Source organism: Orycteropus afer, unplaced genomic scaffold (assembly GCF_000298275.1).
Source record: "Orycteropus afer afer isolate SDZICR_OR568_19922 unplaced genomic scaffold, OryAfe1.0 scaffold00032, whole genome shotgun sequence".
NCBI lineage: Eukaryota > Metazoa > Chordata > Mammalia > Tubulidentata > Orycteropodidae > Orycteropus > Orycteropus afer.
This window is the reverse complement of record NW_006921619.1, coordinates 10,452,889-10,475,356: the sequence shown is the minus strand read 5'-3', so window position 1 is coordinate 10,475,356 and position 22,468 is coordinate 10,452,889. Positions and strand designations below refer to the sequence as shown.

Here is a 22,468-nt window from a genome sequence, read left to right as displayed (position 1 = left end):
CACCCAGAAAAGGAAATATCAGAATAGCTTTGTCAAATGGGAGTAACTATTTTATATCACTAGCCCATTTTGGAAACAGAAAGTTAATTAACTTACTTCCGCCTTCTTCCCTCCTCTGCCTCTCTTTCTTGTTTTTATTATTTTCCCCCTTTTAAGAAACTCAGCATTCTGGCTCTTGACTTCCAGGTGGGAGTGAGACCAGGTGCCACAGTTTATTCAGAATGCCAAGAATCTTTTTATGAAAATTGATGATGTAGGTTTTAAGGTATACATTTGTTATCAGAAAAGCACATAGCAGTAAGTTGTGAGGCAAATTAGTTTATTCATTTTCTGTGCTAGCTTAGAAAATTGTGAGGAAGACTCAGAATGGATTTAGAATTTTGCAGTTTTATGTAGTCCATTAGATCAATAGCTTCCCAACTGGGAGTCTCACCACTTCTCTCTGGGCTGTTAAGATGTTTCATGGGTTTTGGTGCATTATAACAGGATATTTGTCTTTGGACAATGGGGAGAAGGGATGATAAAGGGCTAAGGAAATACTCATGGCTGCATAAATTATGAAAGCGCATCAGAGAGATCAAAATCAGGAAATTCTTTCACTTCCACAGTTGGATTTATCCCATTAACTGGCTTCCAGGGGCGTCCGGGACAGTTGGGGGAGGTTGTTTCTGGAAAATCAGATATCAGGTCAAATGAAAAGCTATTTGGTTCTATCTGGACGTCAGGGATCCAGTCCTCATCATTCTCTGTGGGAAGTGGTGGTATATTAGGCATCACAGTTGCAATGAGATCTGAATCCTGAAAGTCCGAAAAGGTAACTGTTACACCTGGCTGGGTTAGGGAAGGGGGGGGTGTTGGCCCTTCTGTCTTCTCTTGTGTCTGTGCAGAAGATGTAGTACTATCTTCAGAAGAGCTTGCCAAATGCTCTGTTCTCCAACCATTGTGCTTTCCATGGTTTTTGCCTTTATTTCTATGTTTTCCATGGCCATGGCCATGCTTATGCTTATGTCCATGGGCTAGGCCATGTCCCCTTTGATGTCCATGGCCAGTATGATCTTGACCACCAAGGGGGACATGGCCTTGGTCATGTTTATGTTTATGGCCATGGACAATGTCATGTTTTATTTGCTTTTCATGGCCCCAGCCATGCCCATGAGTGGGTCCTTGTTCTTTTCCTGGATCCCGCTCTTCATCTTGTACAGGTGCCATGGAAGTGTGGGGTGGACTTACAGTTGTTACTTCTGTTTCCTCCTGTTTCCATGGTACTGATCGGAAAGGTGAAAAACCTGGAGGCCTTTTCCTCAATGATTCCTAACAGGAAATATTAAGACGAATGCATTACACTAAAAACCACAGTATCAATGAAGAGTGAAGGATCTGAGACCTGGCAATGCTATTTTGTTTTGCAATGGGGCAGGTCTTTGTCACGTTTTAATATTATATTAATATTCCAGAAAAGATGAAAATGAATTATATTCTTTTCTCTTTTGATTAATTTTTTAATTTGCACACACTGATGATTGATTTTAATAATACACTAAAATAACCTGGACAGTTTCTTTCTTCATCTGGAATAAATAGGTGGTTGAACTACAAAATCTCTAGGGTACCATCTAAGTTTTAATAGCCTGTGATTTTGTAAGTCTAGTGTACACCCTTATTAATTGACATTATTTCTATTAACAGAACTACTACTTTTATCCTAAAAGGCTCTAAGAAACTTTTACAAACTGAATGTACAGGGAGTCTATATCCACAATTACTTGGTTGGGCTTAAACACGTTAGAACATGTTCGTTCATAAGCTTGAAATGAAGCCTTTGTACAATGTTCATGTTAGATTATATACCTATCTACACATGGCAAAAACCTAAATGAGAAAAAAGGAAGAAGAGGTACTCACATTAAAGAATGTAGAATTGTGGGTTATTGTATCTATATTTTTACTACTTGACAGAACGTGATGCTTGGAGCAGTGTTCAGTGGTGGAAAAAGTATCGGCTTTGGAGTCGAACAAGCTAGACTCTACTAGTTATCAGTATCATGGTAAAAAGGATGGGCTCTGATTTGATCTAGATTTGAATAGAGCACCATTACTTATACTGGCTGTGTGACCCTGACCACTCTTGTCATGTGTAAAATAGAAGTAATAACAGCATCCATCTCAACAGGTTGTATTGACAACTAATGGAAAAATGTGTGTGCAGCCCTTAGTATAGTGGTTGGCACAGAGGAAGGACTTGATAGTATTATTACTCATTGCGGAATATCAGAGTCTTTCTAATTTTTAGCTTCTTAAGTGTTCTCACCCTTCATAAAGGAGAAAGGGTTACCTACCTTCCAGAGTTCTTTTAAGAATTAAATATATATATATATATATATATATATATATATATATATATATCATGTAAACTAATGCTTCTCAAATGTTCAAGTGTATACAAATCCCCTGGGGAGCTTGTTAAACTGCAGATTCTGATTCAGTAGGTATGGTATTGGAATCCTGGGATGGTGTAAACTTTTAACACATTCTTCTGCTAACCAAAAGATTGGAGGTTCAAATCTACCCAGAGGCACCTTGGAAGAAAGGCCTGGTGATCTACTTCTGAGATGTCAGCCATTGAAAAACCCATGGAGCATAATTCTACTCTTACCTACACAGTAAGTTAGAATCTACTTTCTGCAACTGGTCAGCGTGGTGTGAGGTCTGAGATTCCACCCTTTTCACAAGCTCCTGGGATGTGAGCAGAATGCAGTGCCTTATAGGTGAGAGCCCTACAGCACTGGCTGTGTGTCACAGTATTGAGAACCTACAGAAGCCTTGATGGGACATGGCATTGTGTGAAAAGGCTTTAATAGGACTGTTGTTCTCTTTTAGCCATATGAAAGAGAACTCAGCACAGAAATAAGAGATTTCTTCCCATTTCTAAATGATAGTTGCCCAAATTCTTTTCACACAGGTTCATTTTCAACCCTCAAATACAGCTTTTCAGAATGAACAAAATCAATTCCGAGCAGACAGTAATTAAAATCATACCCTTACACTCACATGGATTGGCTCTCTGCCCAACAGTAGAAAGACCTACATGCAGAACACCTAGCTCAGCGTGATGCACCCACCTACTCTAGGGAGATGCACCCTTTGGATCAATTAGCCATGAGACACCAGAGGGGTAGCACTCACATAGAGGGAAAGCTGGGCAGATAGGAATGCATAGATAAGAAGGGCACAGGGAGGGGCTGGTCACCGGGAGGAGAGGGGTGGAGTTTTGTGTTTGTTTTTTTTTTTTTGATTGGGGACGGTAATCCAGGCTGTGAAGTCAGATGTGCATGAACTGTTGAAAGTAAAACAAGTTTCTTTTGTAAATTTGTACCCATAGCACAATAAAAGAAAGAAAGAAAGAAATGAAAAAAATAAAATAAAGTCATACCGTTACTATAGATCGGCAGTTGACAGTAGGATAGATTTTTTTCTCCCAAGGTACCACATGAACTTCAGCATTACATTCTAGAGTTTTCTATCCATGAAAACGGAAGCCAAAAGAGAAAACAGTTATTCATGACGTACTTAGACAAATGATTATAGATTTTCAGGGAATAAATAGTCTCATTACTACTCACTCCAACGTCCTTGGTTGCACAGCTCTTGGTTAATTCTTCATTACTTTCCTTGGAACATGTGGTTTCCCTGGCTATGAACACAATAGAAAATTTCTTTCCAGCTACCACCTGGAACATTAATTAGCATAAAGTGGGTGCTTAATAAGTATTTGTATCATAAATATTATGTTTTTACTCTAAGGATTATTCAGGGGAAATCTTGAAGTTTTGATTATACACTGACCACATGAAAGTTACATGAGAAAAGTATAAATGTTTGACAACAGAGCTCTGGTAGCCTAGTGACTAAGGCACTTGATTGCTAACCAGAAGGCTGATGGCACTTCTCGGAAAGAAGATCGGGCAATCTACTTCTGTAGTTACACTGCTTCGGAAACCCAAGGAGGGGTCCCTATGAGTCAGACCCCACGCGAGGGCAGTGACTTTTTTTTTTTTTTCTTTTGTTCTGTTTTTATATATGTATAAACTATTTGGCTGTTGTTGGCTTCCATTTCATTTCCTAAATGTGATAATATTCAAAAGAAGAAAAGAAAAACAGGCCATAATTTTAATTTTTTTCAGCATTTTATTGTTCAACAGCTGCAAAATTCACTAGTAAATCAAGGACTCAAGTTGCAATGGAATCTAAGAGAAGTAGGAAGAAAACCTTAATAAACCTTTTCTTTAAACATGTCATGTCCTGCCAAATTTTCAGAGAAACATTGATTTAGTATCATGGTAGAAATCATATGGAATAAATAACATGATTAGGAATCTCATTTGAGTTGTCTAGTTTGCTTCTATTTTTTTTTTTTTTCTGTATTAAGAAACTATTTTAAACTCTAGCAACAGTTGTAATTATTACACATTGTTATCTTCCATTAACAATTGTGGCTCAATTTCTCAACAAAATTAATCAATACTTAGTTCTAGGATTTGCATTTGTATATATGTGTGTGTGGAGAAGTGTTATGCAGCTATTTATTAAAAAGAATGCATGAGATCTATATTTATTCACCTAAGGGATAGCTATTACTGAAAAAGTGAAATTATGGGGTAATCATGTAATTCTGTTTTTGTGAAAGGAAACCAGTCTTCCCTATCTTGTTATATTGCTAGAGGATGGAGAAAGGCGTGACAGCAGCAGGATGGGGAGAAAAAGGAGTCACAGGAAGAACTAAATTCTTCCTCTGCCTTCTTTGGCACTGTTTTTCTGGATGGTAAGTATGGTTGAATTTTTTTAGAATTTAGTTAATAACTTTTAAAAATCCAGGTGTATGTGGAAGTTGGGGAAGAAGGTTCTAAGAAGGTTTTAGAGCTTGTAAATTCTCTTGCTCATTTCAGAGAATGCCTTAATCTAAACTTTTTTTTCCTGATATTAAAGTAGATCAATATAACGTGGCTTGAGAAAGTTGACAATATATGACCCAAATCACTACTAACAGCTAAACTCTGTCCAGGGTCTAAAAGAGACGAATGAAATAAACCTCATGATACTTTGCATTCAAGGGCCTCAAGATAGTATCCATATAATCAATGTTATCAGATGTTCTTTATACCAAAAGTTTTCCTGGTTAAAGTCAACTCATACTGCCCAAATTTCATTTTTCAAGTAGAGAATATCATATAGCAATATAAATTCCAAATGGATTTTAAAATTTTAAATTAATGAAATAAACTAGAAATATGTAAATAAATACTCTTCAGATCTTAGGATGAGGAAGGCCTTTCTTAGGTGAAAACCAAAGGAAGGAAGGGAAAAAAATTGATCAAAGAAGAAAACTGATTTTCAAAAGTCATGATAAATAAAGTAAAACAGGTAAAGGACAAACTAGGGGAAAATATGATGTAGGATCAATATTCTTATGCATATAGAATCCAACACTACATTAAAAAGTAAGTAAAGCCATGGAATCCAGATTTGATGGAGCTGTGGAGGTTGGATGAACCCCAAAACTATTGCCCTGAGATAATCTTTAAACCTTTCTAAAGATAAATCTTTAAACCAAAAATATCCTCTGAAGTCTTCTTAAAACCAAGCAATAATTTAGCTTAACTAATACAGAATGTCTGCCTTGAGCAGTGTGCTCTTTAAGAACTATCCATATGGCATCAAATTGACAAAAGCAACTTGAAAGATTAGAAGACTTAGGGGGCAGTGAGTTTATATCAAAAAGAGGAACAATTCAGAAAAGAAGAGGGAGCATAGTTGCACAGCACAAAGGATGTATGTCATGGAATTGTACATGTAAAAATTGTTGAATTGATGTATGATCTACTATGCATATTTTTCACAACAACAAATAAATTATTAAAAAATGGGTAAGGGACATGAATAGAGATTTTAGAGGAGAAGGAGTTAAAATGATCAATAAGCTAGAAAAAAATATCTAATTTCATTAGTAATTTAAGATATGTACATTGAAAAAGCAATACAATATCATTTTAATCTTTCATGGAGGCAAAGAAAAAAAAAAGAAATGATGACACTCCTTGGTGGCCAGGTGTGGGGAAATAGGCAGCCTCAATCACTGCTGCTCAGCATAGGATTCAAATCAAGATCATCAACCAATGTCTACATGCAATTTGCATAATTATAAATAGACGTAATTGCAAGTTGTTTTGTAATTTGATATTTTGCATCAAAAGTCCTAGGAATATACATATTCCTTGACATTTTTAGGAATTTGTCTAAGGAAAAATTCCCAAACGTGCACACACAGACCCTTGAAGTTATTAGTCTGGGCAGAGTCATGGGGACAGCATCAAAGGCGTGGGTAGGACAAAATTAACTGCATATAACAAAATGGCAGTCATTCACATGTGAAAATGAAGGATTTAAGTATTGTTTAGCATCTGAAATGTGAAACCAACTTGGCAAGGATGTTCTTCCAACTGAGACTAGCAAAGCCTAGCAACTAACACAATAAAATCAATCTTCAGCAATTCAGGAATTTGGTCATTTGAAGATTGGGTTTGGCCTTTGGTGAATTGATTTGCAGTGAATTGGCTGCTTCCACCAAGGTTGCCTTTAGTGACCAGGTATAAAGAGCTGAAGTTCTCTCTTTAAACGCAAAATTCAGGAAAGATTGATCTCTTAAATGTAAATTTGAAATTTCCATAATATTCCAGATTAATTTGGCCACTAAAAAGATGTCAGCTCCTGTCAGTTCATCACATTACCTATGGGTGTTTCACTGGCATCTTTAACTTAAAATCCAACATGCTATAAAATCAATTAGTGAATTTATAGAGAAAACTGTAAATGCTAAGAGGAGTATTCATGTTTGAGAATGAATGACGCTCTCCATGATGGCAAACCTCTGACATGCAATGCATGGGGGAGTACTGGACTACTTCTACATTATTAAGAATAAGAGTTTATTAAGGTCTCAGGAAAGGAAAAATATAAAGTGAGAGAAAAGCTGAAAATTGTAAGAGTACTAGGTATCGGTGTCCCCTTCAAATAAGCCTAAATGTACTCTATATTATTGCATATAAAGACTATCTCTATTTTGGATTCCTAGACATTCAATTACTGGGTCAAAAGTATGAAATTTTTTTAGGGAGATTTTTTTTTTCTATCAGATTATAAAGATCATGTAAATTTGCTATTTTTTTTTTTACAGTTTTTACAAATATTTTGTTTATTTTAATGAAGCTAATACAATGTCCATTTAAAACACATATCCCAGGCCAAAAAGTACAAATAAAATAAAAAAGAGCAGTGTTTTGTTGTATGTATTTCTGCAAGAATAACTTTATTAACTGCTAATGAAATTTAGAACTTTTCTGTGATCTTCTGGTAAGAATTTTAGTTTAATCTTAAAATGCTTTGTCTCTTCAATGAAGCCATTTTTCTTTTTTTTATTGTGATTTGGGTGAAGGTTTACAGAGCAAATTTACTTTCCATACAGCTATTCACATATACTTTGTTTCATGATATTGACCACAGTTTACCACAATGCAGCAGCTCCCCTCCCACTTCCTCCACATAGTTACCTCTTCCCTGTGTCCATCCCTCCATGCACTCCTGCCCCCTGAGCTGTCTCCCTGTGCATAAGCAGCCCTTCTTTTGCCCATGATTGTTCTCTTCAAGGAGTGTATCTACTTGAGGTAAATGATCAACTCATATGCCTGTCTTTTGTTTGACTGGAAACTACAGGTGGGGAGTGAAGCCATCTTTGCAGTTAGACATTACTCTCATCATATGACATCATGACTCCAACCTGATATTTCTCTTCTTTTGGTCCACACCCTTAGATTTTAAAAGTAGCTTCAAGTTAAGGAAAGGTCATTTTTCCATAGGTCAGTTCTCTGAAAAACTTCCATCTCCCACTGAAAGTCATAGTCCAGGAGTGAAGCAATCACGTGCTAGGACTTCAGGGCCAATTGGAAAGCCATCAGGAACACTTGCATTGGTCGATCTTATTTATTCCACCTGCCTGAAAATGCACATCCTGGAAAAGATTACCATTCTGTGCACACATGTAATTTATTTTTAGAAGAAGAGGGAAATGTGAAGGAAGCTGAGGCTTGACCACCAAAAACAGCACAATGAAAACAAATGATAATGAATAATGAGCACTAGAATAAAAAATACCAGATGTTTTCAGGAGAGCTGCCAGTTTTCAATTTCGTTTTGAACATTACATTACAAAAGAACTGTTTTTTAAAATAAAAAAGGATTAAGGGAAAAGAAAAAATTAAAAGAATATTTAAATTGTTGAGTGACCCCCTGTTTGTTCCTGATAAACTTCAATCACATCTTCTTCCTCCATTCCCAGTTCTTTTGGAGTATGATTATCAGCAAATCTCTGACCTTCAAAGACAAATCTAAGTGAATTCATTAGAACATCCTGTCTTTGACAATATGATTCTTTGAGTTTCTTGAGATGTGTTGTCATTTTCACCTCAGAGTGAATCTCACTGCTATCCTGTCCAATGACTTTGAGTTTGATGTATTCTCCTTCTTTATCTTCCAAGTAAGTCCTCAGTTAAATGTTTTGGCTTCTGGTCAGACATAGTGGCAGTGGCTTCACTCCAGTGGTCTTTGCATAGCAGTGACCTTGGGCAGGCAGAATCTCCCTTTGGGGTATGCAAATCTGTCTACCTACCCCAGCACAAGGAGCTCTGGTAGCATAGTGGCTAAAAGCACTTGACTGCTAACCAGAAGGTTGGCGGTTCAAACCCACCAGCCACTCCTCGGAAGGAAGGTTGGGCAATCCTACTTCCGTAGTGATACTGCCTTGGAAACCCAGTGCCGTCGAGTCGACCCAGAGCTCCCTCCGTAGTGATACTGCCTCGGAAACCCAAGGAGGGGTCGCTATGAGTCGGGGCCGACTCGATGGCACATAACAACAACAACAACAACCACCCAAGCACAACTTTGGCTTGCTAGTTTGAAAACTTTTCTTGGACTTGTATGTAGGGAAGTAAGTTCTGAAGCTCTAGAATAGGATTTTGTCCATAAAAGCACTGGTTATAGACTTGGAGTTGAAAGGAATTTGGGCTCTTCCACTCTGGTCACTCATTTTGCATAAGGGATCACAGAGGCTGAGTGAGTTTGAATAACTTCCTGGGGTCACTCAGAAGTAAGTAGCGGTTGCTGAGGCAGAGCTGTGTCCTCTGACTTTCCAATCAGGGTAATAGTTGTCCTTCATTGACGTGGTTTGGAAGAGGAGAAGAATCCATAGAAGGCACTGTGTGGTAAAGAATTAACCTTACCCCAAAGGAGGTCTGATCTTTATCCTTGAGTGTTGGGACCTAATCTCTAAGTGCTTGGAATGTCCTGACTGATAATAGTGTTTTTGTTTACCTAGAGGATTTGAGCCACACCTAATACTAATAGTACTGATTTATGGTGGAAGCTTTGGGTCAGCTTGAGCAAACGGGGTCAACCATGTCAACATGATGAGCCCTTATAAAAATTCTGGACACCACATCTTAGGAGAGCTTCCCTGGTTGGCAACAGTCCATTCATATCGTCATACAATGTTGTTGGGAGAATTTAGTGTTATCTGTGACTCCACTGGGAAAGAACAACTGTAAGTTCTGTGAGTGGAACTCGTCTGCATCTACACACATAAGAATTTAATCTGTATCCTTTTGCTGTAATAAACTATAACCATAACTATAATAGCATTCAGTGAGTTCTGTACTACTAGCAAATTATTAAGCCTGTGTGGTAGTTATGTTTGTGTGTCAACTTGGCTGGGCCTGGTTGAGTGGCTGGGAAGCTGGTGGTAATTATTTCCTGTGATGAGACTGGCAAGCAGCTCCATGTGGGATCTACCACAAGCAGCTGAGTAGCTGCCTTGGGGATGTGGTCTGCTTCCTGTATATAAGGAGAAGCTTTGACAATGGTCTCTAGCCTATGGCACGTTTGGACCCTGCATGTAGCTGTGTCATTGCTCAGCAGCCTGCCATGCTCTGTAGACCTTGGGACATACAATGGACTTACGTTAATGGCCTGCCTTGTGGTTTGATAACATCAGGACTGTGCCTTCTTACTTGTCGCCTTGGGGCTTCTCAGCCTCAGCAGCCTGCAGCTAGCTGTCTGAGTGAAGAAATGCCTCTAGCTCCAGTGGGCTGGGAGCAGGAGGCAGAGCTGGACCCCAAGGTTGAGGGGCTTTCACCCAGCCCTTAGAGCCTGGCACTTTGAACTTGGACTTAAAGCCTCCAAATTGTAAGAATAAACTCCTGTTTGTTTAAGCCAACCTATTTGTGGTATATTCTTGTGAGAGTGGTACTAGGTAACCAGAACAGCCTGAGGGTGGTCTTGAGGGCCCCTGAACTTGCAGGGACATTCATAGGAGGGGAAGGTACCTAGGCAGAAGAAACAGTGGGAGAAATGGCATGGGGATATGATAATGTGGAGAGAATCTGAACAATGATAGACTAAACTTGTGTGGTTGAGCCGAAAGCACTAGGTGATATAATAAGAGGTAAGTCTAGAAAGGCATCCAGTAAGTCTTGCTTCTCCTAATCCTGAATTTTATTAACTTTATAATAGTTGCTAGTATTTAAAAAGCAAAGATATCACTTTGAGGACTAAGGTGCACCTGGCCCAAGGCATGGTATTTTCAATTGATTCATACGTGTATGAAAGGGGATAACGAATAAGGAAGACCGAAGAAGAATTGATGCCTTTGAATTGTGGTGTTGGTGAAGAGTATTAAATATATCATGGACTACTATTAAATATGGAGCTCTGGTGGCATACTATTATATATACCAAAAATGAACACATTTGTCTTGGAAGACAGCCAGAATGTTCTTTAGAAAAGAGGATAATGATACCTCATCTCACATACTTTGGACGTGGTATCAGGAGGAACGGGAGCTCTGGTAGCATAGTGCCTAAGACACTTGCCTGCTAACCAGACGGCTGGTGGTTCAAACCCACCAGCCACTCCTCGGAAGGAAGGTTGGGCAATCCTACTTCCGTAGTGATACTGCCTCGGAAACCCAAGGAGGGGTCGCTATGAGTCGGGGCCGACTCCACGGCACATAACAACAACAACAACAACAATCAGGAGGAACCAGTCCCTGGAGAAGGACATCATGCATTGTAAAGCAGAGGGTGAGAGAAAAAGTGGAAGACCCTCAATGAGATGATTGACACACTGATTGCAACAGTGGGCTCAGATATAGTGATGATTGTGAGAATGGCACAGGACTGGGCAGTGTTTTGTTCTGTTGTACATTAGTTGTTACAAGTCAGAACTAACTCTGCAGCACCTAACAATAGCAGTATATAAAGTTTTTGAAAAGTGATTTTACACATATTGTCTTTTTTGATCTGTATTTAGAAAATTGAGAGAGTGTTTTAAGTGACTTATCTAACTTCACTTAACAAGCAGGCAGTGAATTTGGGACTTGGAATTCCAATCTACTAAATCTCTGGTAGCGTAGTGCCTAAGCCATTTGACTGCTAACCAGAAGGCTGGCGGTTCAAATCCACCAGCCACTCCTTGGAAGGAAGGTTGGGCATTCTATTTCCGTAGTGATACTGCCTCGGAAACCCTATGAATCCGGTCCCACTCCATTGCATGTAACAACAACAAAGCCCATTCACCAGGCTTGCTGTGTTCCAAGCCGGAGCCAAGATCAGTCACAAAATTCGTCAGCAATTGCTCATAGACTATAGTATCACTATTTTATAGTATAATTTACTGACCTGTACTGTTGCGTTTTTCACGCTGTCAATCTTGAAATAGAAAGTTCCGTTGTTCTCTGCATTAAGCTTTGCGATAGAATGATTTAAAACCTCCTCCAGCTCCGGGCTGTCGATGGCTATCTCCTTAGGGCAGCCAGGGCAAATCCTGATAGGTGGAGGTACAAATTCCTCCGCTAAAAGAATCAGATTTTAAGTCAGTATGTGCACTGAAAGAGCAACCTAGTCTAGCACCTCTTCTGTTTATGCCACAGCTTCCATGTTTTTAGAGGGTAAAGTGGCAACCCTAGGACCAGTGATGAGTGGGAGAAAGTTGTCTGTCTGACCTTCACCTTCCTGCTTCCACTGGCCTCCTCTCCTCAGAGCTCAATGTGTTTAGGGAGTATTCAACTGAAAATGTTAGTGACTCAATCATGCTATACTTCTGATTTTCTGCTGAAAATTGTGTAAAAAGCAATGTTTCACTGAAAGGATAACTTAAAGGATAATTTTGCCCTGAGGAAATACATTTTCCCTTTTGTCACAATATTCCCTTACGGTCACTTACAGAGTAGTTTTGGTGGACATGTTTTCTGTAAGGTTTGTAGGTTACACAGATTTTGTGGTATGCCATAGGAGGCAAAATGTAATTCATATGAAAAGACCTAGCCAGTTGTCTGGGAGCAACAGTTCACTATTGAAGCACCAGCATACATTATGCCATACCTGGATAAAGGTCACAGTTCTGAGTGAAGGAAGCAATTCTTAGCTGAGGATCCATGTATGCAAAATCTCTACATTCACCAGTATCCTAGTTTTTGAAAAGTATATAAGTGTATAATTTTTAAATGTTTTTAAAAAGTTTTAAAATAAACAACTAGTAAAATTAAAAATATCTACCTTCCAAATACTGCATAGGAAAAAAAAAAAAAGAAAGAAACAAAACATAGTCTAACTGTAGTAGAAAGAATAAGAAAACAATTAGGTAGTAACATCAGTAACAAGAAGAGAAACACTATGACCCAGAAAGCATGAAATACTTAGAATTCTAAGAATACTTAGAACAGAAATAATTACTACAGAAGTAAATGGGTGAAATTGCCTTATAAAAAGGCAAAGATTTCCAGAATTAAATTAAAACCAAAATGAATTTATTACAGCATCAGGAAACATATATTGTAACAAAAATATAAAGAAAGCTTAAAAATAAATGATAAGCAAAGCTCTACCAAGTCAATATGAACCAAAAAACTAAACCAGAATGTTATAAGTAAAATAAAATTCAAGGTAAAGAAAAAAAAAAGTGGTAAAAAATATATAACTTTTTTTAAAAAAAGATACAGTCTAAAAGGCATTGAATCAAAATATATAAATATTAGATATATGACTAGAAGTGAGTAGAAATAATCATGATGCAAAAACTGTATAAATAATTACAAATCTAAAACAGGTCAAATGGATAAAAAATAAATAAGGTCAGAGGATACTTTAATAATATATTAAAGAAGATTTATTTAAATAGTTTTTAAAATTGCACCAAACCCATTGCTGTCAAGAGGATTCTGAGTCATAGAGACCCTACAAGACAGAGTATAACTACCCCATAAGGTTTTCAAAGCTGGAATCTTTATGGAAGCAGACTGCTGCATCTTTTTACCACAGAGTATCTGGTGGATTTGAACTGCTGACCTTTCAGTTAGCAGCCAAGTGCTTAACCATTGTGCCACCAGAGCTCCTTGGAACTATAAACCAAACCAAACTCACTGGCACTGAGTTGATTCTGACTCATAGTGCCCCCTATTAGGTTTCCAAGACTATAATTCTTTATGGAAGCACACTGCCTCATCTTTCTTCCATGGAGCGGTTGGTGGGTTCAAACCACCAACCTTTTGCACAGCAGCCAAACCCATTAGCCACTATACCAACAGAGCTCCTTGGAAATATAAACACACGCCCCTAATTAGTTGGGGTCTTCCTTGGGTAAAGGAAAAAATGAAAAATAAAAACAACAAAAATAAGAATTTCACAAAACATTGCCAGAACAGCATTCAGTGTTCATTCACAGTGTTACATGCTTCTGTATTTTAAAAAGAGAGCCAAGACAAGACAGGAAAACAAAACTTAGGTGCTTATCTCAATAAGATAGGGGAAAACAAACAAACAAACAAACAAACAGAATAATACACAACCTGAGGGAAATCAAGACAGAGTAAACAATAAAGATAAAAGCAAAACTGAAGAGTAGTAAACAGAAAGCATTGTTGTTGTTATGTGTCATTGAGTCAAACCCGACTCATAGTGACCCCTCCTTGGGTTTCCGAGGCAGTATCACTACGGAAGTAGGATTGCCCAACCTTCCTTCCGAGGAGTGGCTGGTGGGTTTGAACCACCAGCAGTCTGCTTAGCAGGCAAGTTGCTTAGCCACTATGCTACGCATTACTAAATAAATCCAAATGATCATTTTTGAGATAAGGACTCAAACTGCCTGTCTTTCAGTTAGCAGCTGAGCATATTAATCATTTCCACCACCCAGGGACTCCAGCTCTAATTGCTAACAATTTGCTCTAATTCCTACCACTTTTTCCTTTCCTATTATTTTTAAGAAGCTCTGGTGGCATAGTGCCTAAGGCACTTGACTGCTAACCAGAAGGCTGGCGGTTCAAACCCACCAGCAGCTCCTCGGAAGGAAGGTTGGGCAATCCTACTTTAGTGATATCTGCCTCGGAAACCCAAGGAGGGGTCGCTATGGGGCCAACTCCAAACAACAACATACTATTGGGATATGGCATTTTAGCATAAATTTGGTTCAGATAACATGCCATAATCCTGTTGTTGTTAAGTGCTGTCCAGTCATCCCCGACTCATAGCGACCCCTCCTTGGGTTTCCGAGGCAGTATCACTATGGAAGTAGGATTGCCCAACCTTCCTAATCCCATAATCCTATCCATAATCCTACCAGGGGTCAATAAAGGATAGAGGCTCAGGATGTATTTATTTGAAAAAATAAAATTAAATAACTGGGGAGGTTAAAGTGAGAAAGTAAGCAGAGAAAAGTTTGAAGTGAACAATTGTTCTGAGTAGAGCTAAGAAAAAAAGGAGCCCTGGTGGCAAAATGGTTGAGTGCTAACTAAAAAGTCAGTGGTTCAAAATCACCAGCTGCTCCACAGCAGAAAGATGAGGCAGTCTGCTTCTGTAAAGATTACAGCCTAGGAAACCCTATGGGGCACTTCAATTCTGTCCTAAAGGGTCACTATGAGTCAGAATTGATTCAGTGGTAATGGGTTTAGAGTCACAGAACACTGTAAGGACATTTAGCACATGGGGAAGAGGGGCAAAGGAAAGTATGAAGATATAACAAAGATAAACTTGACTATTTCATCATTTTCTCTCAGGCTAGTCCTACCAATCAACCTGTTCTTGTACAATCTATTCAGACTCATGATGACTCCATGTGTTTAGAGTAGAACTGTGCTCCATAGGATTTTCAATGGTTGATTTTTCAGAAGTAGATGGCTAGGCTCTTTTTCAAGGCATCTATGAGTGTACTCAAACCTCCAATATTTCAGTCAGCAGGTGAGCATGTTAACTGGTTTCACCACCCAGGGCACTCCTATTCCCAGGTTTACTCTGTGAACTCTTATTATTGTAAGACGTTTTGATCTTTTGCAGGCAGATAAGACAGCTTGAAGAACAACTTGAACTTTAGGGCTTCCAAGAGAAGGTGAGGAGCGCTCTGGTAGCATAGTGCCTAAGGCACTTGACTACCCACCAGCCACTCCTCGGAAGGAAGGTTGGGCAATCCTACTTCCGTAATGATACTGCCTCGAAAACCCAAGGAAGTGTCGCTATGAGTCAGGGCCGACTCGACGGCAAATAACAACAACAACAACAAAGAGAAGGTGAACATGAATTGCTGAATGTCATCTAAAATTTTAGACACAGAGTCTTCTCACACAGCTTGATAGTTCCCAGGACTGAAAATCCTGTAAGCAAAATGCTATGAATTTTATAATTTGATGTTTGCATACTTACTCCATTCAAAAGGGACTTGCAGTCAGGAGTTAAGAATAGAAAATTCTCCTTGGAACAATTAGTTTGCACAATTGAGTAGGAAATTTCAAAGTTCCATCCAGCCACCACCTGAAACAATTTTTGGATTGAGTATTTAAAAGGCAGTTTAAACATTATTTACAATGAGATATAAATAGCCATGTTTTGAGGTGCTTAGAACTCTGCCTGGCGTGTAATAACTGCTCGATAAATATGAACTATTATTACTATTATTTCTAGGCAAAAGTCATTACTGAATACGTATTGAGCACTTTGAGACTCTCACGGCTCTCAACACACACCTCCCTACATACCTGAAAATGAAAAGAAATACATAGATGGAGTTATTGTACTTTCTTGAGACCTAACAATTTTTCCTTGGCCAGGCTGTGGAGAGAATATGTTCTATTGAGTTTTATGAAATATTAATATTGTCCTTCTGGATGGATTAAGAAAATTTTGGAGTTGGAGTGGCTTTTACTGCTGAGTCGTTGGATTTCCGATGCAGGGAGTGAGATTTCATCTGCTTGATACCAGTCTACGACCACCTTGATAGTAATATACAGACAATTATAATTGAGTAGAGCATTCTACTGAAATGAAAGCAAATTGGAAGGTCTATTAAATGCAGGGAATATTACTACCTAAGTGAATCATTCAAAATTAGAGGCTGAAATATAAGGAACCCAGTCAACTGTAAGTGAAGATTTGGTGAATTAAGCCAATTGAAAAGACCAGATTTACAGGCATTTACAGTTTTGTCTATTGATATTGTCATGGTGTGCTGATATTGTTGTTCTTGTTAGGTGCTATCAAGTCAGCTCTGACACATAGTAACCCTATGTACAACAGAACAAACACTGTCTAGTTCTGTGCCATCTTCACAATTCTAGCTATGCTTGAGCCCTTCGTTGCACTGTCTGTGACAAACCATTGCAATGAAGGCCTTTCCCTTTTTCACTGACCCTCTATTTTACTAAGCATGATATCCTCCTCCAGGGACTGGTCCCTTCTGATGACATGACTAAAGTATGTGAGATGAAATCTGGCCATTCAGTTTCAGAGTATGGGGCTGCTCTTCCTGAGTGCCAGGGGTATGGGCCAGATCTGCTACCCAAAGCTGAGGGGGTGGGGCTGTCATACCCAAGGGACAGTACGAGGCCTGCCAGGGCTAAGGTGGTGAGTCACCGCCCAGTTAGACTAGGGAATGGAGCCACCCAAAGCCAAGGGCAGAGAGTAGCCATTCCAGTGGGATTGGCAGGGGAAGCTGAAGCCCAGGGCCACAGAGTTTCCACCCAGAATCCAGAGTGTGGCTGATACCTCAAATCTGGAAAGCAGTACCTTTGCCTAGATGGTCTCACAGAAAGTGTTTTGGATGTGCTTGGTGTCAGTTATTCCTCCTGTTTGCACTGTAAATGTCTACCTGTGCCTGTTCCACCATGTACTTTGGAAACAGATAACTTGTATTTCAGATTTCACAGGTTCACAGATGAAGAAGAATTCTGCCCCAGGATGGAATTTGGATTTGGAATTAATTTAAGACTTTTGAGATGATATGATGGGTGCTTTGTTTTACATGTGGCAAGGACATGAATTTTGGGGGAACAAATGTTAGAATGTTATGGATTAAATGGTGTCCTCCAAAAATATGGGTCAACTTGACTAGGCTATGATTCTCAATATTATGTAATTATACCCCATTTTGTAATCTGATATAATTATTCTATGTGTTGTAAATAATAGCCTGTATGATTTTAAAGAGGCATGATACAATTTATAGGATTAGGTTGTAGCTTGAGTCAATCTCTTTTGAGATATAAAAGAGATTAAATAAGTGAGCAGAGAAAAGAGGGACTTTAGTACCACCAAGAAAGAAGAGCCAGGAGTGAAGCACATACTTTGGCCCAGGGACCCTGCTCTGAGAACCTCCTAGACCCAGCAGAAAACTGATACCAAGACATATGGAGATCTCTAAGGAACACTAGGCCCATACATGGTAAAAGGAGACAAAGACCTTCCCCCCAGAGCTGACTGAGAGAGAAAGCCTTCACCTATATCTAGCACCTTGAGTTCAGACTTCTAGCCTCCTAAATTGTGAGAGAGTAAATTTGTTAAAACTATCTACTTGTGCTATGTCCGTTACAGCAACACTAGATAACTCAGACACCAAATAAAACGAAATCTTTAACAACTTCAATCTCTTCTCTGTTTATCATGATGCTGCTTATTGGCTTAGTTGTGAGGATTTTTGTTTTCTTTATGTTGAGGTGTAACCATAATGAAGGCTGTAGTCTTTGATTTTCATCAGTGCTTTGAGTCACCTTCACTTTTCAGCAATTAAGGTTGTGTCATCTGTATATCACAGGTTCTTAATGAGTCTTTCTCCATTCCTGATGCCGTATGCTTCTCCATATAGTCCACTATTCAGATTATTTGCTCAGCATACGGATTGAATAAACCAAACCAAACCAAACCCACTACCATAGAGTCAATTCCAACCCATGGTGACCCCCACTGGGTTTCAGAGGTGGTAAATCTTTACGGAAGTAGATTGCCCAATCTTCCTTTCACAGAGTGTTTGGTGGGTTTGAACCTCCAACCTTCTGGTTAGCAGTCAAATGCCTTAGGCACTGTGCCACCAGAGATCCTTTCTATGGTGAAAAGATGCGACCCCAATGCACACCTTTCCTGATTTTAAACCATGCAGTATTCCCTTGTTCTGTTCAAACAACTGCCTCTCGGTCTATGTACAGGTTCCTCATGAGCACAATTTAGTGTTCTGGAATTCACATTCACATTCTTTGTAATATTACCCACAATTTTTTATGATCCATACAATCATATGCCTTTGCATAGTCAATAAAACACAGGTAAATATCTTCCCAGTATTCTCTGCTTTCAGTCAAGAGCCACCTGATATCAACAATGATATCCTTCATTCCAAGCCCTCTTCTGAATCCAGCTTGAATTTTTGGCAGTTCACTGTGTACTGTTTTTGTTGAATTATTTTCAGCAAAATTTTACTTTTGTGTGATATTAGTGATGTTGTTGTTGTTGTTGTTATGTGCCGTCGAGTCGGACCCGACTCATAGCAACCCCTCCTTGGGTTTCCGAAGCAGTATCACTACGGAAGTAGATTGCTCCATTTTCCTTCCGAGGAGTGGCTGGTGGGTTTGAACCGCCAGCCTTCTGGTTAGCAGTCAAGTGCCTTAGTGATAATGTTTTATAAATTCTGTACTCTGTTGAATCACCTTTCTTTGGGATGGGCACAAACATGGATCACTTCCAGTCAATTGGCCAGGTAGCTACCTTCCAAATTTTTTGCTATAGATAAGTGAGTGCTTCCAGTGTGGCATCAGTTTGTTGAAACATTTCAATTGGTATTCTGTTAATTCATGGAGCCTTGCTTTTTGCTAATGTCTTTAGTGCAGCTTGGACTTCTTCCTTCAATACCATCAGTTCTCAATCATATACTACATCCTGAAATGTTGCAGGTTGACCATTTATTTTTGGTACAATGACTGTATATTCCTTCCATCTTCTTCTTTTTTCTTTCTTTTTTTTTTTTTTAAATTGTGCGTTGGGTGCAAATTTACAGAGCAGAATTTGTTTTGTATCCAACAGTTCGTGTACATTTGGTTTCATGCCTTGATTACCATCCCAACCCTAGCCCACTCTCCTCCCCTCTGTTCCCTGTGACCTCCCTGCCCTCCTTACCAGTTACCCTGCTGGTATTTGAAAAACCAATGGCATACCTTCCAGAATCACAACATGCAAGTCACCACAGTAAAACAAACTGACAGATTAGTGGTGGTTTGAGGATATTGAAACTACAAATTAGAGGGAGCCCAGAAAGCCCTGCCAAGTTTTTTAGATACAATTTAACATTTTGGAGCTGTGTTTAACTCATGATAGCTAGGTGATGATACCAAAACCAAAATCAAACCCACTGCCATCGAGTCGATTCTAGCTCATAGAGACCCCCATTGTGTTTCTGAGGTGGTAAATCTTCATAGAAATAGATTGCCCCATCTTTCTTCTAAGGAGTGGTTGGTAGGTTTGAACTGCAAGCCTTCTGCTTAGCAGTCAAATGCCTTAGGCACTGGACCACCAGAGTTCCTTAGGAGATGATGGAGTTCTCCTAAAATCTTAAGGCCAGAATGACTTTCCCATTTCATTTTCTCCACAAAAAATGCCATGCTTACTACCAATTTATTCAGAAAAAAATCTTAAAGCAAGTGGTTTTCTCATTTTCATATTTCAGTATCCTAATCAATTTTACTAAATAGAAAGTCCTTTGTTTGGTCATATTAAAAAACAATAACATAAAACAGAAGAACTCCTCACCAGCAGTAGTGTAATAATACATTTTCCTTCAGCAATCAGTTTATTTTAGTTAATGAGGCCCTAAACATAAAGCTCTAACAAATTTTACAATACTGTATGAATGTACGATTAAGGAACAAACCTGTCTTAGGGCACTCTTTACTTTGTGAAGAGCAAAGAGGTAGGAGTGCTCAGTGTTGTTGTTAAAGTGCTGAACAGCATGTTGCAAAACAGGCTCCAGGTCGGGGCTGTCAGTTGATATAGGGTGCACACAGCCAAGGCAGTTGTACTCAGCTGTCTCCACAGGGCCCTCGGCTTAACAAAGAGTGGGCACAAAGGCCAAGTTAAAGACTAAAACTAGTCTTTATTTCCTAGCATTCAGATACATTGCTCTTAACAAAAAAGATAACTTAGAAGGTCCAGATAAGCAAACTTTCCAATAAATCATAGCATGCAATTAGGAAAAAAGAGAACATAAGATTGTTTTCCAGTCAGAGGGTTTAAAACAGAAAACAAAACAACAAACCAGTTGCCCTTGATTCCATTTTGGCTCATGGAGACCCCATGAGTGCAGAGTTGAACTGTGCTCCACAGGGTTCTCAAGACTATGATCTTTTGGAAGCATATTTCCAGGCCTTTCTTCTGAGGTGCCTCTAGTGGATTTGAACCATTAATCTTTTGGTTAGCAGCTGAGCTCTTAACCGTTTGCACCATCCAGGCACTCTAACAGAGGGTTTTTAGTCACGGGGGAAAAACATATCATTCACCTGTTATTGTTAGTTTCTGCTGAGACGATTCTGATTTAGGATGATCCATGTGTGCAGAGTAGAACTGCTCCATAGAGTTTCAAGGCTGTGATCTTTCTGAGGTGATTCTGGGTGGGTTCAAACTACCAGCTGGTAGTCAAGCACTTAAATGTTTATGCCCCTCAGAGACTCCATCATTGTTTTGGGAGTATCATATATGCACAATATCATACATTATACTTTATAATTTATAAAGTTATTTTTAATTACATAAGTAATACATGAACTTACACACTTAGAAAAAATAAAACATTATACATATATTATTATTTATTTTTCAGTGTTAATTAAAGCCTTTGAAGCCTGGATTAGGATTTAATATACTTTGCATCAGTTCGATTCAACAGGATGTACTTTGCACCAATGATACCCAGGTGCTGTGCTAGGCTGCATGGACATATTAATTCATAAGTAATGGCCACTATTGTGAAAGAGATTACAGAAAAGTGAGAGATAGATCTGTAATATTTCAAGATAATTCAGTAAAAGCTTCTAAAGGTGAGATCAGAGTGAGATCAGGGAAGACTTTCCTGAGGGGAAGATGGGTAAGCTAAAAGCAAGAGAAATTGAGATGCAGAGGTGTGGGACATGGGTGTTCAAGGCATTGCATATGACTCACATGTTATCAGACAATGAAGGGTGAGGCTGGGGTGGGGGTGGGGTGGGCATGATCTGAGGCCTGAACAGTAGATAGAGAGAGCCCTCTACTTCTGAGCCTGAACCTCACCATCTAGGCCAGTGGTTATCTACTAGATTCAAAGTGTCATGGACTCTTTGGCAAAGCTGATAAAAGCTATGCATCCCTCATCAGCAAAATGCACATAATGAATTGAATTGTGTCCTCCCCAAAATATATGTTGTAAATCCTGCTATATCTGTGGTTATAATTCCATCTGGGAATGAGTTTTCTTTGTTATGTTAATGTATCAGTGTAGGTTGTGTCTTAAATCAATCTCTCTTGGGATATGAAAAAGTAGACTAATCAAGCTGCTCAAAAGCACAGATAGAAGAAGATAGATGCCATGCCACATGAAGATCACCAAGGAGCAGAGGAACAAGGGCCTGCCCTCAGGGCCGACAGAAAGAGAGAGAGCCTTCCTCTACAGCTGGCACCCTGAATTCAGACTTCTTGTATTCCTAAACTGCAAGAAAATACAATTTTGCTTGTTAAACCATCCACTTGCAGTATTTCTGTTAGAGAGCACTAGATTACTAAAATAATGTACATATTCAAAACATTTTCAAGATTCTTGAGGAGTTCCAGTAAGATGGTGGAATAAGCAGAAAGACTGAACAGACCCTCCTCAACAAAGAAAATGGTAACCAATTAACACAGATACAGAATATAATCCTGGACCCCTGAGCCGTAACCAATTAACACAGATACAGAATATAATCCTGGACCCCTGAGCCTTGAAGGGAAGGGTACAGAAGTGGACTAAACTCTAACTAGCAGAAGAATTTGCATGAAAACACCGAAAAAGAAGAAATATGGAGCTGCAGTCTGGAAGTGACCCTGATAGCACAGA

At 39.0% G+C, this 22,468-nt stretch overlaps 1 protein-coding gene across 1 annotated transcript in view; it reads right to left on the bottom strand.

The window, feature by feature from the left end:
* Window positions 1-555: 555 nt before the first annotated feature.
* The window catches only part of KNG1 (kininogen 1), a 42,869-nt gene continuing 20,956 nt past the window's right edge, over window positions 556-22,468 (bottom strand). The window contains exons 4-10 of the mRNA XM_007935983.1: window positions 20,276-20,448; window positions 15,790-15,897; window positions 12,484-12,568; window positions 11,782-11,954; window positions 3,621-3,728; window positions 3,431-3,517; window positions 556-1,311 (exon numbers count right to left, since the gene is read on the bottom strand). Coding sequence (XP_007934174.1) covers window positions 556-1,311; window positions 3,431-3,517; window positions 3,621-3,728; window positions 11,782-11,954; window positions 12,484-12,568; window positions 15,790-15,897; window positions 20,276-20,448 — 1,490 coding nt within the window. The remainder of the gene's footprint in view (window positions 1,312-3,430; window positions 3,518-3,620; window positions 3,729-11,781; window positions 11,955-12,483; window positions 12,569-15,789; window positions 15,898-20,275; window positions 20,449-22,468) is intronic.